Genomic DNA, 16,066 nt, shown 5'->3' with positions numbered 1-16,066 from the left:
AACAGAATTGTTGAATTCACTCGATCTTCCAGGGATACCATGACACGTACGTCAATTGAAAATAGGCTTGCCAATTATTATGTTGCGAAATATCAACCAGTCAAAACTTTGCAAGGCCACGTGCCTTACAGGAAAAAAAATAATCAGCAACGTCGCAGAAGTACAATCTTGACAGGACCTTTCAATGGTGAAGATGTCCTCATTCCTCGCATTCTTATTATTCCAATAGATATGCCATTTCAATTTAAGAGATTGTAATTTCCAAATCGATTGGCATTTGGAATTACCATCAACAAAGCTCAGGGGCCAATAGTTAAAATTGTGCAGTTTATATCTAGACACGGAATGATATAAAAAAAAATGCTTTTTATATCACGGTTTTTAATATTTATATCATTTTTATTATATTTTTATGTTTTTTTTTTACACAGTAAAAACAAATGTTTTTTTCTGAAAAATGTGTTTTTCATGTGAGGGAAATCTTCGAAACCTCTTTACCGATTGCTGGGAAATTTGGACACAACATTCAATTCAAATATGCGCGTTTTTTCATAGATCTACTATATACATGCCTCACATGTGACAGGAAAAAACATGCCTTTTTTGAAAAACAGTGCCATCTGTTGGATGTAAGAGCAACACACGATGTAATCTCCAAAAGATTTTCACCGATTGCTTTGAAATTTTGATACAATGTTAAATTCGAATAGGCGCGTTTTTTTATAAACCTACTATATAGATGCCACCCCTGTGATAGGTAAAATCATGCGTTTTTGAAAAACAGCGCCATCTGTTGCACATAATAGAATTATTCACGCTTTACTAAATATGTCACGAATTCCATTTCAATGTTTCCGATTGCAAAGATAAATTTTATTTTCATAAATTTCGATTTATTTAATTTTTTATTGAATTATTTTGTGTGACATTGTGTTGGAATTGGGCTGTATTGTTTACCATACCGTTCATTTTATATATTTAAGTATAGATGCCACACCTGTGACAGGTGAAACTATGCTTTTCTTGATAAACAGCGCCATCTGTTGCATGCAAGAGAAACACAAATGCTATCTATATAAATAAAAATGGTAAAGTTCGTTTGTTCAAAATCGCTAATCTCCAAAAGTTCTTCACCAATTGCTTTGAAATTTCCACACACTGTTCCATTCGCATCCGAGCAGGTTTTTATATACATACTATATAGATGTCACGTATGTCACGAGGAAAAAACATGCTTATTTTGAAAAGCTGTGTTTTTTATGTTTTTCATGTGAGGGAAATCTTCGAAACCTCTTTACCGATTGCTTTGAAATTTTGACACAACACTTTATTTGAATTTTGTGAGTCTTTTTATAAACTTACTATATACATGTCTCACTTGTGACAGGAAAAAACATGTTTTTTTTTTAAAGCACCATCTGTAGAACTTAGGAGCAACACAATTTGTAATCTCCGAAATTTCTTCACCGATAGCTTTGAAATTTTGAGACAACATTCCATTCGAATATGTGCGTGTTTTATATACCTACTATTTATATGCCACACAGCTATGACAGGTAAAAACATGTTTTCTTTTTTAAAATAACGCCATCTGTTGCACCTAAGAGCAACACACTCTATACAAAATATGTTACAATTCCATTTCAGGGTTTCCGATTGCATTGATAAATTGAATTTTCATAGATTTTTATTTATTTTCATTATTATTTAATTATTTTGTGTGACATGGCATTGGAATTGAGCTGTGTTGTTTACCATACCACATATTTCGTAAGTATAGTTTATTTGTTTTTTGTTTTTTTTAATTGTTTTTCATTTCATTTTTAACTTCTTTTTTTCAGTGCAATTGGTGGTGAAACTGACCTGTGTTGATTGATCTGCATTTGAATTGAAATATTTTGTTACTATTTTTTTTTTTGGTTTTGAAAACAAGAAAGTGGACAGCACGTTTATTTCACAGCTGCAAATGTGCAACAAACAGCTATGGATCCACCGGCTACAGCGTTAACTGCTTTCTTCACGTTATGTCAAAATGACGCGTTTGCAAAAACACTGCTGTATTCAGAAGTGCCTACGTATTACACATGGAATGCCAGTGGAAAATCATTTGAACGGCGCAAACGAGAAGAGCGAGTCGACGGACAACTAGACATATTCACATAAACTACGATAGGCAGACTGTACACCGTGCATCCTTATGATAAAAAGAGACAAAACTGTGCCGTTTTACTTTCCCCAATGGCATTGTTTTGTCTCCTTTTTTCTTGAATTTCATTAGCCCAAATGCTTTTCAATCCTATTTTAACGGCTTCCGTTTCCTAATATTGGGTTAAATACGCTATCACGGAAAACGGAGTTATTGATGGAAGATGAAGACTGGCTGGCTGATTATGTCATTGACCATTAGAGATAACTGTGTCAGTGCAGGTCACCAAGGTAACAATATTTTGGGATGTCGCAAGACGATTGTTTGATCTCCCTGTGTAAAATAGCAGGGGCTAAAAACAGGTCATTGCCGATGTAACTAAAATCATCTGTGCAAAATCTGAGCCCTCGAGAATAGCAAAACGAATTCGATTTGGCATAACTAACACTCCTGACGTCCACTCACTGTCTGCTCTCCACACTGACACAACATTATAAGTCACCCGTCTCGTCCACCCACTGTCAGCTCTCAACACTATCACGACAATATAACAGTCACCCGTGACGTCCACTCACTGCCTGCTCTCAACACTGACACAACATTATAACAGTCACCCGTGACGTCCACTCACTGCCTCTTCTCAACACTGACACAACATTATAACAGTCACCAGTGACGTCCACTCACTGTCTGCACTCAAAACGGACACAGTAAATCAAGTCATCCGTGAATTCCCTGTTAATTCTTCTTATCTTTCTTGGCCCTCACTAATTAGCAGAGCTCGAACTGAGCCTGGGTGGGAAGGTATGGAGAGGATGGTGTTAGAACATAGCCTGGGGAAGAAGTCAACGACAAGGCCGTTCTGGAACAGAGCCTGGGGAAAAAGTCCAGGAGAAGGCCGTGCTGGAACAGAGCCTGGTGAAGAAGTCAAGGAGAGGGCCGTGCTGGAACAGAGCCTGGTGAAGAAGTCAAGGAGAGGGCCGTGTGGAAAAGAAATCAAAGAGAAGGCCGTGCTGAAACATAGCCTGGGGAAGAAGTCAAGGAGAGGACCGTGCTGGAACAGAGCCTGGTGAAGAAGTCAAGGAGAGAGCCGTAATGAAACAGAGCCTGGTGAAGAAATAAAGAGGGCCGTGCTGGAAAAAAGCCTGGTGAGGAATTCAAGGAGAGGGCTGTGCTGGAACAGAGCCTAGGGAAGAAGTCAAGGAGAGTACCGTGCTGGAACAGAGTCTGGTGAAGAAGTCAAGGAGAGGGCCGTGATGGAAAAGAGCCTGGTTAAAAAGTCAAAGAGAAGGCTGTGCTGGAACAGAGCCTAGGTAAGAAGACAAAGAGAAGGCCTTGCTGAACATTGCTTGGGAAAGAAGTCAAAGAGAGGGACCATGGTGAAATAGAGCCTGCGAAAGAAGTCAAAGAGAGGGCCGTGCTGGAACAAAGCCGCCAGGGAAAGAAGTCAAAGAGAGGGCCGTGCTGGAACAAAGCCGCCAGGGAAAGAAGTCAAAGAGAGGGCCGTGCTGGAACAGAGACTGTGAAAGAAGTCGAAGAGGAGTGTCGTCCTGGAAAAGAGACTGGGAAAGAAGTCAAAGAGAGGGGCCGTGCAGGAACTGAGCCTGGGGAAGAAGTCAAAGAAAAGGCCATGCTGGAAAAGAGCATAGGGAAGATGTCAAAGAGAGGGGCCATGGTGAAACAGAGCCTGCGAAAGAAGTCAAAGAGGGGCTGTGATAAAACAAAGACTGGGGAAGAAGTCAAGGAGAAGGGACGTGCTGCACCAGAGCCTGGTTAAGACGTCAAGGAGAGGACCGTACTGGAACGGAGCCTAGGTAAGAAGTCAAAATGAAGGCCTGGCTGAACATAGCCTGGGAACGAAGTCAAAGAGAGGGGCCGTGCTTGAAAAGAGCCTGGGGAAGAAGTAAAAGAGAGGGCTGTTCTAAAACAGAGCCTCAGGAAGAAGTCAAAGAGAGGTCCATCATGGAACAGAGCCTGGGAAAGAAGTTAAAGAGAATGCCGTGCTGTAAAAGAGCCTGGGAATGAAGTCATTGAGAAGGCCATGTTGGAACTGAGCCTTGGAAAGAAGTCAAGGAGAGGCTCGTGATAGAATAGAGCCCTGGGAAGAAGTCAAACAGAAAGCCGTGCTGGAACAGTGCCTGGGAAAGAAGTGAAGGAGAGGGCTGTGATGGAACAGAGGCTAGGGAAGAAGTCAAAGAGAGAGCCGTGCTGGAACAGAGTCTGGTGAAGAAGTCAAGGAGAGGGCCATGATGGAAAAGAGCCTGGTTAAAAAGTCAAAGAGAAGGCTGTGCTGGAACAGAGCCTAGGTAAGACGACAAAGAGAAGGCCTTGCTGAACATTGCCTGGGAAAGAAGTCAAAGAAAGGGCCATGCTAAACAGAGCCTTCTAAAGAAGTCAAAGAGGGGGCTGTGATGGAACAGAGACTGGGGAAGAAGTCAAGGAAAGGGGACGTGCTGCACCAGAGCCTGGTTAAGACGTCAAGGAGAGGACCGTACTGGAACGGAGCCTAGGTATGAAGTTAAAATAAAGGCCTGGCTGAACATAGCCTGGGAACGAAGTCAAAGAGAGGGGCCGTGCTTGAAAAGAGCCGTGAACATCGTGAACAGCATTGAATCGCTGATATTTGAACATTGTACACAGTCATTATCACGCTCAGGCTCTTCTATAATACTATCATGGCTAAATAATAAAAGTTATATATGTATTTTGACATTATCAGGTCACAAACTGAACAGCAGTGCTGTGAGCTCATGCTGTGTTCGCCAGCCTTGCTTGCTCACTCAGTACTGAGGTTCTCACACCCGGGAATGTGGCCCACGATTTTTTTTAAAGATGGCGTCTGTTTACTAGTGCCCTGGGGAAGCTGATACGAACCCCATGTAACTGCAGGAGTTTTGAATGGAACACTAAAAATAAAAGTACCCGGAGGCATGTTGCGCACCCCCAGACGTGGGCCTGCAGGCGCGTAGGGCAGTTTAAGGGTTAAGCAGGTAAATTCTAGCAGAATATATAAAATGATAACAGGTACATTGCAAGGAAAAAAATGAGATGAGAGAGATTAGGTGGTATATTAAAGCACATTGGTAGCTCTGATTGATTGCACTGATAGCTTGATTGGTAATCTAACAAAGATTAATAGGCACAATACAGCATATTGATAGTTCATATAGGAAGACAGCAATGATCGCAATGGTAAAGTTGTTTGGATTAGGTACATAAATATTGGGTAGCAGTAGATACAGTGCAATTTTAAAGCACAAGGTAGGAAACTATGAAGATGAAATTAGATACTTTTTAGTTTTGTTTTTGAATGAGGCAAAAGTTGACAGCTTTTCAATTCATTAGGGAGTGAGTTCCATATACTACGTCCCTTTATTTGCATATCTGCATATGTTCTATATCATCAGAAAATCGGAATCATATAATATATTTTCAAATATTTGTCATTAAAGTATTTATTTTGGAAACAGGTGTATTTTAGTTACCCTATTATAGAGCACGAATATCATAATCATCATGTGAGTGGTAGTTTATTGAGCACCGCATACTCATCCTTTAAGTCTTTGTTTATGTGCACCCCATACTCATCCTCTGTATGGTAATTTATTGGGCAACCCATACTCATCCTGTTACCAGTAGTTTGTGCAACCCATACCCATCCTGTGACATGTAGTTTGTTGTGCCACCCATACTCATCCTGTGAGTGGTAGTTCATTCTGTACCCTATACTCATCCTATGAGTGGTAGTTAATTTTGCACCTCCATATTTATCATCAAGAAGTGTATTTTACCAGCATAGTAATATAAATTAAGAATGAAGGCTTAACTGGATTATAGACCCTTCCTCAAAATAAGAGCCATCACTAATTATCATGACAAACGGCCTAGGCTCCACTTCCACCTTCGACAAGCTGCCGCCGGAGGTGCATGGGTGATGGCCCTAGGGCTGACAGGCCATTGGGTAAAGTTGTCTCTGTCCATACAGATAGCCAGGGGTTTTTGAGAATAATCAAAATTCTGTCTAAAGGAATCACTTCCCTGAAGACATTGGACAAACTCATTCACATGAAATCAGTGAGCCAGCTACAGTTAGATTCTTGGAGACCTCCAAAACCTCTAACTCCACATGACCCACAGACTCTTAACAGGCACACTCATCCACAAAGGACAGCCGCACAAAAGTGCAAGCAAAATTTGCACTTGTATTATCAATCCGATGAGGAGTAAATGAATACATATGGTTACTATCGTCCTTAATATTGAACTCTGTGCCAGTTCTCTCCTTTTGGAAGATGCCGAGAAATTTTACCCACTATATCAACATTATTAAGAAATGTATTATTTCTAAGAAATGTACTAAGAAATGTCTTATTTCTGTATCATATCTAAAATCATAATAAAATCATATTAAAATCATCTTAGAATCACTACAGATTCATTATACATTCGGATCCTAGATGATCCGAGAATTTCTTAATTAAAAAACTATTGGAACAATTCAATCAATTTCAGGTACGGATTAAATCAAATCCTTAATAAGAATCAATAGTGCTAGCAAGTACTACTTATAATCTTTAAATCCTATATCTAATTATATTATAATCACATCTTACCTCAATCATATGTCTAGATAGTAAAAATAATCAGTCAGTATTCATTGAAGGCTACCTTCCTCAGGGAGTATTGGGGTGGGGGACGATGGCTGGAACAGAAGCGCCCACCACAGCCCGAGGTCAAAACGCGTTTCTTTACTAATAGAGTGAAACATGTGATTGTGACTTTTGCGAACAATTTTCAGCTTAGGACACCTTATTCAGTTATCTTTATCACCAGTGATTATTATCTAGAACTGGGGGAGTACCTGGACAATATCTACAAGGAAAATTCCTAGTAAAATAATCTAAAAATGGTGTAGTGTGGAGCTCTCACCCAGTGTGATGCCATCTCCACCTCCACCACCTATTCTAGCCTACTGCTAATGCAATTAAGGACATAATCAATTAGAAACACTACTAGAATATTAAAACAGCAAAGTTGTCATACAAAATTTAGTGCCTGAACTTGTCAAGAGAGTTATCAAGTCTGGCTACTTGTCAGATGGCCGGTGGCATTCAGACCTAACCATATTGAGTTATTTTAGAGTGTTAATTGGCCAATTGCATGCTTTTATAACCTTGATATATCCAATAAGTTTGTTTGTCGTTACAGGGAAAGGCAACACCTCATATTTCAGTAAGTTTTTTGTAAGCTTTTGTAAGAAGAGATCCCGTCAAGCAGACTGAATCTCTTCATATAAATTGAATATATATATATATATATATATATATATATATATATATATATATATATATATATATATAAATATATATATATATATATATATATATATATATATATATATATATATATATATATATATATATATATATATATATATATATATATATATATATATATATATATATAACTGAAAACTCACACCCCAGAAGTGACTCGAACCCATACTCCCAGGAGCAACGCAACTGGTATGTACAAGACGCCTTAATCCACTTGACCATCACGACCGGACAAAATGAGGTGATAGCCGAGGCTATTTGAACCACCCTACCGCCGGCACTCGGATAGTAATCTTGGGCATAGCATTTTACCAAATCACCTCATTCTTTGGGGCACACGTGAGGAACACAAATGCGAACAAGCCTGAATGGTCCCCAGGACAATATGCAACTGAAAACTCACACCCCAGAAGTGACTCGAACCCATACTCCCAGGAGCATCGCAACTGGTATGTACAAGACGCCTTAATCACTTGACCATCACGACCGGACAAAATGAGGTGATAGCCGAGGCTATTTGAACCACCCCACCGCCGGCACTCGGATAGTAATCTTGGGCATAGCATTTTACCAAATCACCTCATTCTTTGGGGCACACGTGAGGAACACAAATGCGAACAAGCCTGAATGGTCCCCAGGACAATATGCAACTGAAAACTCACACCCCAGAAGTGACTCGAACCCATACTCCCAGGAGCAACGCAACTGGTATGTACAAGACGCCTTAATCCACTTGACCATCACGACCGGACAAAATGAGGTGATAGCCGAGGCTATTTGAACTACCCCACCGCCGGCACTCGGATAGTAATCTTGGGCATAGCATTTTACCAAATCACCTCATTCTTTGGGGCACATGTGAGGAACACAAATTCGAACAAGCCTGAATGGTCCCCAGGACAATATGCAACTGAAAACTCACACCCCAGAAGTGACTCGAACCCATACTCCCAGGAGCAACGCAACTGGTATGTACAAGACGCCTTAATCCACTTGACCATCACGACCGGACAAAATGAGGTGATAGCCGAGGCTATTTGAACCACCCTACCGCCGGCACTCGGATAGTAATCTTGGGCATAGCATTTTACCAAATCACCTCATTCTTTGGGGCACACGTGAGGAACACAAATGCGAACAAGCCTGAATGGTCCCCAGGACAATATGCAACTGAAAACTCACACCCCAGAAGTGACTCGAGCCCATACTCCCAGGAGCTACGCAACTGGTATGTACAAGACGCCTTAATCCACTTGACCATCACGACCGGACAAAATGAGGTGATAGCCGAGGCTATTTGAACCACCCCACCGCTGGCACTCGGATAGTAATCTTGGGCATAGCATTTTACCAAATCACCTCATTCTTTGGGGCACACGTGAGGAACACAAATGCGAACAAGCCTGAATGGTCCCCAGGACAATATGCAACTGAAAACTCACACCCCAGAAGTGACTCGAACCCATACTCCCAGGAGCAACGCAACTGGTATGTACAAGACGCCTTAATCCACTTGACCATCACGACCGGACAAAATGAGGTGATAGCTGAGGCTATTTGAACCACCCCACCGCCGGCACTCGGATAGTAATCTTGGGCATAGCATTTTACCAAATCACCTCATTCTTTGGGGCACACGTGAGGAACACAAATGCGAACAAGCCTGAATGGTCCCCAGGACAATATGCAACTGAAAACTCACACCCCAGAAGTGACTCGAGCCCATACTCCCAGGAGCTACGCAACTGGTATGTACAAGACGCCTTAATCCACTTGACCATCACGACCGGACAAAATGAGGTGATAGCCGAGGCTATTTGAACCACCCCACCGCCGGCACTCGGATAGTAATCTTGGGCATAGCATTTTACCAAATCACCTCATTCTTTGGGGCACACGTGAGGAACACAAATGCGAACAAGCCTGAATGGTCCCCAGGACAATATGCAACTGAAAACTCACACCCCAGAAGTGACTCGAACCCATACTCCCAGGAGCAATGCAACTGGTATGTACAAGAAGCCTTAATCCACTTGACCATCACGACCGGACAAAATGAGGTGATAGCCGAGGCTATTTGAACCACCCCACCGCCGGCACTCGGATAGTAATCTTGGGCATAGCATTTTACCAAATCACCTCATTCTTTGGGGCACACGTGAGGAACACAAATGCGAACAAGCCTGAATGGTCCCCAGGACAATATGCAACTGAAAACTCACACCCCAGAAGTGACTCGAACCCATACTCCCAGGAGCAACGCAACTGGTATGTACAAGACGCCTTAATCCACTTGACCATCACGACCGGACAAAATGAGGTGATAGCCGAGGCTATTTGAACCACCCTACCGCCGGCACTCGGATAGTAATCTTGGGCATAGCATTTTACCAAATTATCTCATTCTTTGGGGCACACGTGAGGAACACAAATGCAAACAAGCCTGAATGGTCCCCAGGACAATATGCAACTGAAAACTCACACCCCAGAAGTGACTCGAACCCATACTCCCAGGAGCAACGCAACTGGTATGTACAAGACGCCTTAATCCACTTGACCATCACGACCGGACAAAATGAGGTGATAGCCGAGGCTATTTGAACCACCCTACCGCCGGCACTCGGATAGTAATCTTGGGCATAGCATTTTACCAAATTATCTCATTCTTTGGGGCACACGTGAGGAACACAAATGCGAACAAGCCTGAATGGTCCCCAGGACAATCTGCAACTGAAAACTCACACCCCAGAAGTGACTCGAGCCCATACTCCCAGGAGCTACGCAACTGGTATGTACAAGACGCCTTAATCCACTTGACCATCACGACCGGACAAAATGAGGTGATAGCCGAGGCTATTTGAACCACCCCACCGCCGGCACTCGGATAGTAATCTTGGGCATAGCATTTTACCAAATCACCTCATTCTTTGGGGCACACGTGAGGAACACAAATGCGAACAAGCCTGAATGGTCCCCAGGACAATATGCAACTGAAAACTCACACCCCAGAAGTGACTCGAACCCATACTCCCAGGAGCAACGCAACTGGTATGTACAAGAAGCCTTAATCCACTTGACCATCACGACCGGACAAAATGAGGTGATAGCCGAGGCTATTTGAACCACCCCACCGCCGGCACTCGGATAGTAATCTTGGGCATAGCATTTTACCAAATCATCTCATTCTTTGGGGCACACGTGAGGAACACAAATGCGAACAAGCCTGAATGGTCCCCAGGACAATATGCAACTGAAAACTCACACCCCAGAAGTGACTCGAACCCATACTCCCAGGAGCAACGCAACTGGTATGTACAAGACGCCTTAATCCACTTGACCATCACGACCGGACAAAATGAGGTGATAGCCGAGGCTATTTGAACCACCCCACCGCCGGCACTCGGATAGTAATCTTGGGCATAGCATTTTACCAAATCACCTCATTCTTTGGGTGATTTGTAATATAAGTTTATAATTTTGAATATAATCTCTTGTTTTTCGTTAATAGTACTTAGACCACATTTAAGGTCATTTGATTGCATATTCATATATATATCATACTTCTACAATATAAATTGTTGTGTTATTAGTATATGAATATTGGCTGTTATAGCTGGGTGCTGGTGGGCTGGACTGTGTACATGTTTAGATCCCTGATTTAAACAGAACCAGTGTTCAGTTATAGAACTGAATTATTAAATCTTTTACTTGTATTAACAATACAAGCTGATGTGAGATACTTGTCTGCAGGTGGATTGTGAATCTTAAATCAACTTCTCCATTCATCCTTAGGGATCCCACCTGCCTCTTACAGCCCACAGTCTGTCATTAGGAAAAGATGAGCTAGGATATACGACCCTAGCTAGAGACTTTAGTTAAATTAATTTTGCAAACAGTAATTTTTAATTTAGTACAGTACAAGTCCTTCTCTCACATCTAGTAGTTCTCTCACATCAATCCCGACAAGTGTTCCCACAATGTTGACCCCGCTTCACCACCTGCATGCTCTATGTTGACCCTGCTTCACCACATGCATGCTCTGATATGTTGACGCCGCTTCACCATCTGCATGATCTGCTATGTTGACCCCGCTTCCCCACCAGCATGCTTTGCTATGTTCATTCTAGCTCTTGTCGGATACTTTGCCATGCTGGGCCCAGTCCCCCGCCATCATGCCCGGCTATGCTGACCCCAGCCCTCGTCTGTATGCTCTGCAATGCTGATCCTGGTCTCTTCGTTAACATCATCTGGCAATACCCTGTGACGCTAAGACACCTCTGAACTGTCGCCAGATATTCCCCTCAAACAATATTGAAACATTGAGGTTTCGAGCCGATACTTACGGTCATTAAGGAAGAGTAAAAGAGAACAGTTCTCCCACCCGTTTTACTGGTGATAATTAATAAGGTTTAGTACATTAAGTATTTTTATTTATTGCACTCTGGGTATTATTATTATGGGACTATTTTTATCACTAAAGTATAATTTTGTAATTAGTAGAGAATGTAGAGAATACAACACTACCGGAAAGAAGAGGAAGATATGCAATACCAAGAGACTAAGAAAACCTAAACAGTTTATACACACATGTTGTTGCCGGTTCCTGTAGGGGACGATGAGAGCCAGGGAACATCTTGGTAGACAGTGGGGCGGCCAGGAGAACCCTCCCTGCCTCACCCCGCTCTGGTGTCGACTCTCCGCATCCCTCACCGACACATTCGTCTCCACCTTCAGCCTCCCGCCTGTCGGTAACACGCTGGCTTACTACTTTCTTACCAAACACAGATGATAAGAAAACTCTAGACTTAAGCATTAAACCCGTGAATATCGAGTTAATTTGATTAGGTAAACAATACGAAAACGTCATCCGATTTTACTTAACAGCTTAAAATTCACTGTGTTGGGGGACAGGAAGCCAGAGTGTATTCATACACATTAGGCTTTTATCTAGGACCTTTCCCCATCCCCAGCGTCGAATTACTGACCCCACCCAGTATATAACCCCACAACAAGCTGAGTAACTCCTGAATACCTACTTGCTGCTTGGTGAACAGCTCATTAGGTGTAAGGAAATTGGCCCAACTATTTCTGTCCCACCAAGGTTTTCGAACCTGGAATTCTAGATTGTGCGTCAAGATCAAACTCAACTTTACTACCTGGACCTTTAGAAGTTTGTAATGTTGCACACACGCATATGCCTCCACTCCTCTGTTCAACTAGTAGTAAATAGGTACCTGGGAGTTAGACAGCTGCTACGGATTGCTTCCTGGGAATATATAACAAGAAGGAGGCCTAGTCGAGGACCGGGCTGCTGAGACGCTAAGCCCCGAAATGTTAAGGGATGTTACACATCCCGAAATCATCTCAAGATAACCCCTTAAGCAAGTAAGGCGTTCATAAGTAAATGTTAATACAGAGGTTACCTTGAGGTTACCTTGAGGTGATTCCGGGGCTTAGTGACCCCGCGTCCCGGTCGTCGACCAGGTTTCCTGGTTGCTGGACTGGTCAACCAGGCTGTTGGATACGGCTGCTCGCAACCTGACGTATGAGTCACAGCCTGGTTGATCAGGTATCCTTTGGAAGTGTTTGTCAATTAGAGAACCAAATTGCTAATATATAGCGAGGAGCTTTACTGATTGGTGTTATGCAAAGCTGATATTGGGTGAGTGACTCCTGCCTTCTCACTGACCAATCCATTTCTGGCCCCCTAGTATCTCTCTCTACTCCCTGGTGTCCTGTTATTGTTATAGTTTCCCCGTGCCCTTGTGCTGAGTTGCCTTGCTTCCTTACATGCATTATTGAACCACGAATTCCCCTTTTGATTTTCTGTGTTTTCTTTCTGGAACGGGATAAACCTGTTTTTTGCCTCCTGAAACTTCTGGGTGATGTAGTCCATCATGCCTTGTGCAGACTTTCCACTGAGTTCTATCTTCAATGGTATTCCTGTTAGAAATTTTCTAGTTTCATCACAGTTTCGTCCTCGGTGTTCCAGCCTTTTACTTTTCGGTCCATTCCTTGGGTGTTCTAATCCTACTTCCACCTGAAACTTAAATGTTAGGACACTGTGGTCACTCATACCTATGGGGTTCTGATTTGACTTCCCTTATGTCTGACTCGTTCAGGGTGAATACCAGATCAAGTCTGGCTGGTTCATCATTTCCTCTCATGTAGGCCCCTTGACATGTTGCCATAGAACGTTTCTTGTCACCACTTGTGTGTATTCATCAAGTTGTGCTTGCAGGGGGTTGAGCTCTGCTCTTTCGGCCCGCCTCTCAACTGTCAATCAATCAAATGTTACTAACTACAAACTATTTTTTCACACACACACACACGCACACACACACACACACACACACACACACACACACACACACACACACACACACACACACACACACACACACACACACACACGCCATATCTAGTCAAGGATAAGACTAAACTGGAAAAGGTTCAAAGGTTTGCCACCAGACTAGTACCCGAGCTGAGAGGTATGAGCTACGAGGAGAGACTACGGGAATTAAACCTCACTTCGCTGGAAGACAGAAGAGTTAGAGGGGACATGATCACCACATTCAAGATTCTGAAGGGAATTGATAGGGTAGATAAAGACAGTCTATTTAACACAAGGGGAACACGCACAAGGGGACACAGGTGGAAACTGAGTGCCCAAATGAGCCACAGAGATATTAGAAAGAACTTTTTTAGTGTAAGAGTGGTTGATAAATGGAATGCATTAGGAAGTGATGTGGTGGAGGCTGACTCCATACACAGCTTCAAGTGTAGATATGATAGAGCCCAATATGCTCAGGAATCTGTACACCTGTTGATTGACGGTTGAGAGGCGGGACCAAAGAGCCAGAGCTCAACCCCCGCAAAACACAACTAGGTGAGTACACACACACACACACACACACACACACACACACACACACACACACACACACACACACACACACTCACACTCACAGAGGAAGCAGCCCGTAGCAGCTGTCTAACTCCCAGGTACTTATTTACTGCTTAGGTAACAGGAGCATCAGGGTGAAAGAAACTCTGCCCATTTTTGCTTATGTCATCACCGGGGGATCGAACCCGGACCCTAGGATTACCCTAGGACGCTAGGAGTCCAAAGCGCTGTCTACTTAGTTATCAGGCCTCCTGTACTCACCTAGTTGTACTCACCTAGTTGTGTTTGCGGGGGTTGAGCTCTGGCTCTTTGGTCCCGCCTCTCAACTGTCAATCAACTGATGTACAGATTCCTGAACCTATTGGGCTCTGTCATATTTACATTTGAAACTGTGTATGGAGTCAGCCTCCACCACATCACTTCCTAGTGCATTCCATTTACTAACTACTCTGACACTGAAAAAGTTCTTTCTAATGTCTCTGTGGCTCATTTGGGAACTCAGCTTCCATCTGTGTCTCCTTGTTCGCGTCTCTCCAGTGTTGAATAGTTCATCCTTGTTTACCCGGTCGATTCCCCTGAGGATTTTGTAGGTTGTAATCATGTCCCCCCCTTACTCTTCTGTCTTCCAGTGTCGTAAGGTGCATTTCCCGCAGCCTTTCCTTATAACTCATGCCTCTTAGTTCTGGGACTAGTCTAGCAGCATACTTTTGGATTTTTTCCAGCTTCGTCATGTGCTTGACAAGGTACGGGCTCCATGCTGGGGCTGCATACTCCAGGATTGGTCTTACATATGTGGTGTACAAGATTCTGAATGATTCCTTACACAGGTTCCTGAACGCCGTTCTGGTGTTAGCCAGCCTCGCATATGCCGCTGACGTTATTCTCTTTATGTGGGCTTCAGGAGACAGGTTTGGTGTGATATCAACTCCTAGATCTTTCTCTCTGTCTGTTTCATTAAGAACTTCATCTCCTATTCTGTATCCTGTGTCTGGCCTCCTGTTTCCACTGCCTAGTTTCATTAATTTGCATTTACTCGGGTTGAACTTTGTTACGGCCCTCTCGGGATGCAACTGGGTCCTTACTCTGATGTTGTTAGAGGAAGATATATATATCCGTTCCCAAGCCAGTAGTAGCTATCAAGGGATGTGATCCGTGACGCAAGTAACTTAAAGGGAGTAGGGAAAGAAAGTTAAGAACTTAATATTAAAATTATCACCATCACCAATTAAATATATAAAATCAAAGAGTGCACAGGGGGAATGGTATTAACACTATACAAGGGGATTATTCACAATATAGTCTTCTGCTGAAGACTCTGGATCCAGAAGCTAGGTGCTGAGTCCTCGGTGCTTTCTTCGTGGCCTCACAACGTGTCCTCTGAGAATGCCGAGCCTACCCTGGCCACAGGTCAGCCAAAACACAGGTCCACTGGGGGCACCGCCGTGGAGGTCGTCAACCACAAATCCAGCCGGTCTGCTGGCAGGTTCCGGACCCGCAACGCTGGTCAGGCCACTCCACGGACGATATTAGGGTAAACACCCTAGACAGGAGTCTCGTGTGATATCACAAATCACCCTCCTGTCCTCAATACCCCAGTGGATAATCGTCTCCAACAGTCGGTCCCGGGTAATCCTTTTACTGCCACTCCACTGGCAGGCTAACACACCACAGTGTTCT

The 16,066-nt window shown here is 43.2% G+C and overlaps 1 protein-coding gene across 1 annotated transcript in view; it reads right to left on the bottom strand.

Annotated features, from left to right (window-relative positions):
- Window positions 1-13,378, bottom strand: part of LOC123763735 (beta-1,4-galactosyltransferase 2-like) — a 135,054-nt gene extending 121,676 nt beyond the window's left edge. The window contains exons 1-2 of the mRNA XM_045751054.2: window positions 13,273-13,378; window positions 12,070-12,224 (exon numbers count right to left, since the gene is read on the bottom strand). Coding sequence (XP_045607010.2) covers window positions 12,070-12,224; window positions 13,273-13,378 — 261 coding nt within the window. The remainder of the gene's footprint in view (window positions 1-12,069; window positions 12,225-13,272) is intronic.
- Between the last annotated feature and the right edge of the window lie 2,688 nt (window positions 13,379-16,066).

This window comes from Procambarus clarkii, chromosome 52 (assembly GCF_040958095.1).
Source record: "Procambarus clarkii isolate CNS0578487 chromosome 52, FALCON_Pclarkii_2.0, whole genome shotgun sequence".
Lineage (NCBI taxonomy): Eukaryota > Metazoa > Arthropoda > Malacostraca > Decapoda > Cambaridae > Procambarus > Procambarus clarkii.
The sequence above is the reverse complement of the archived record's forward strand: the minus strand, read 5'-3'. Positions and strand labels throughout refer to the sequence as shown.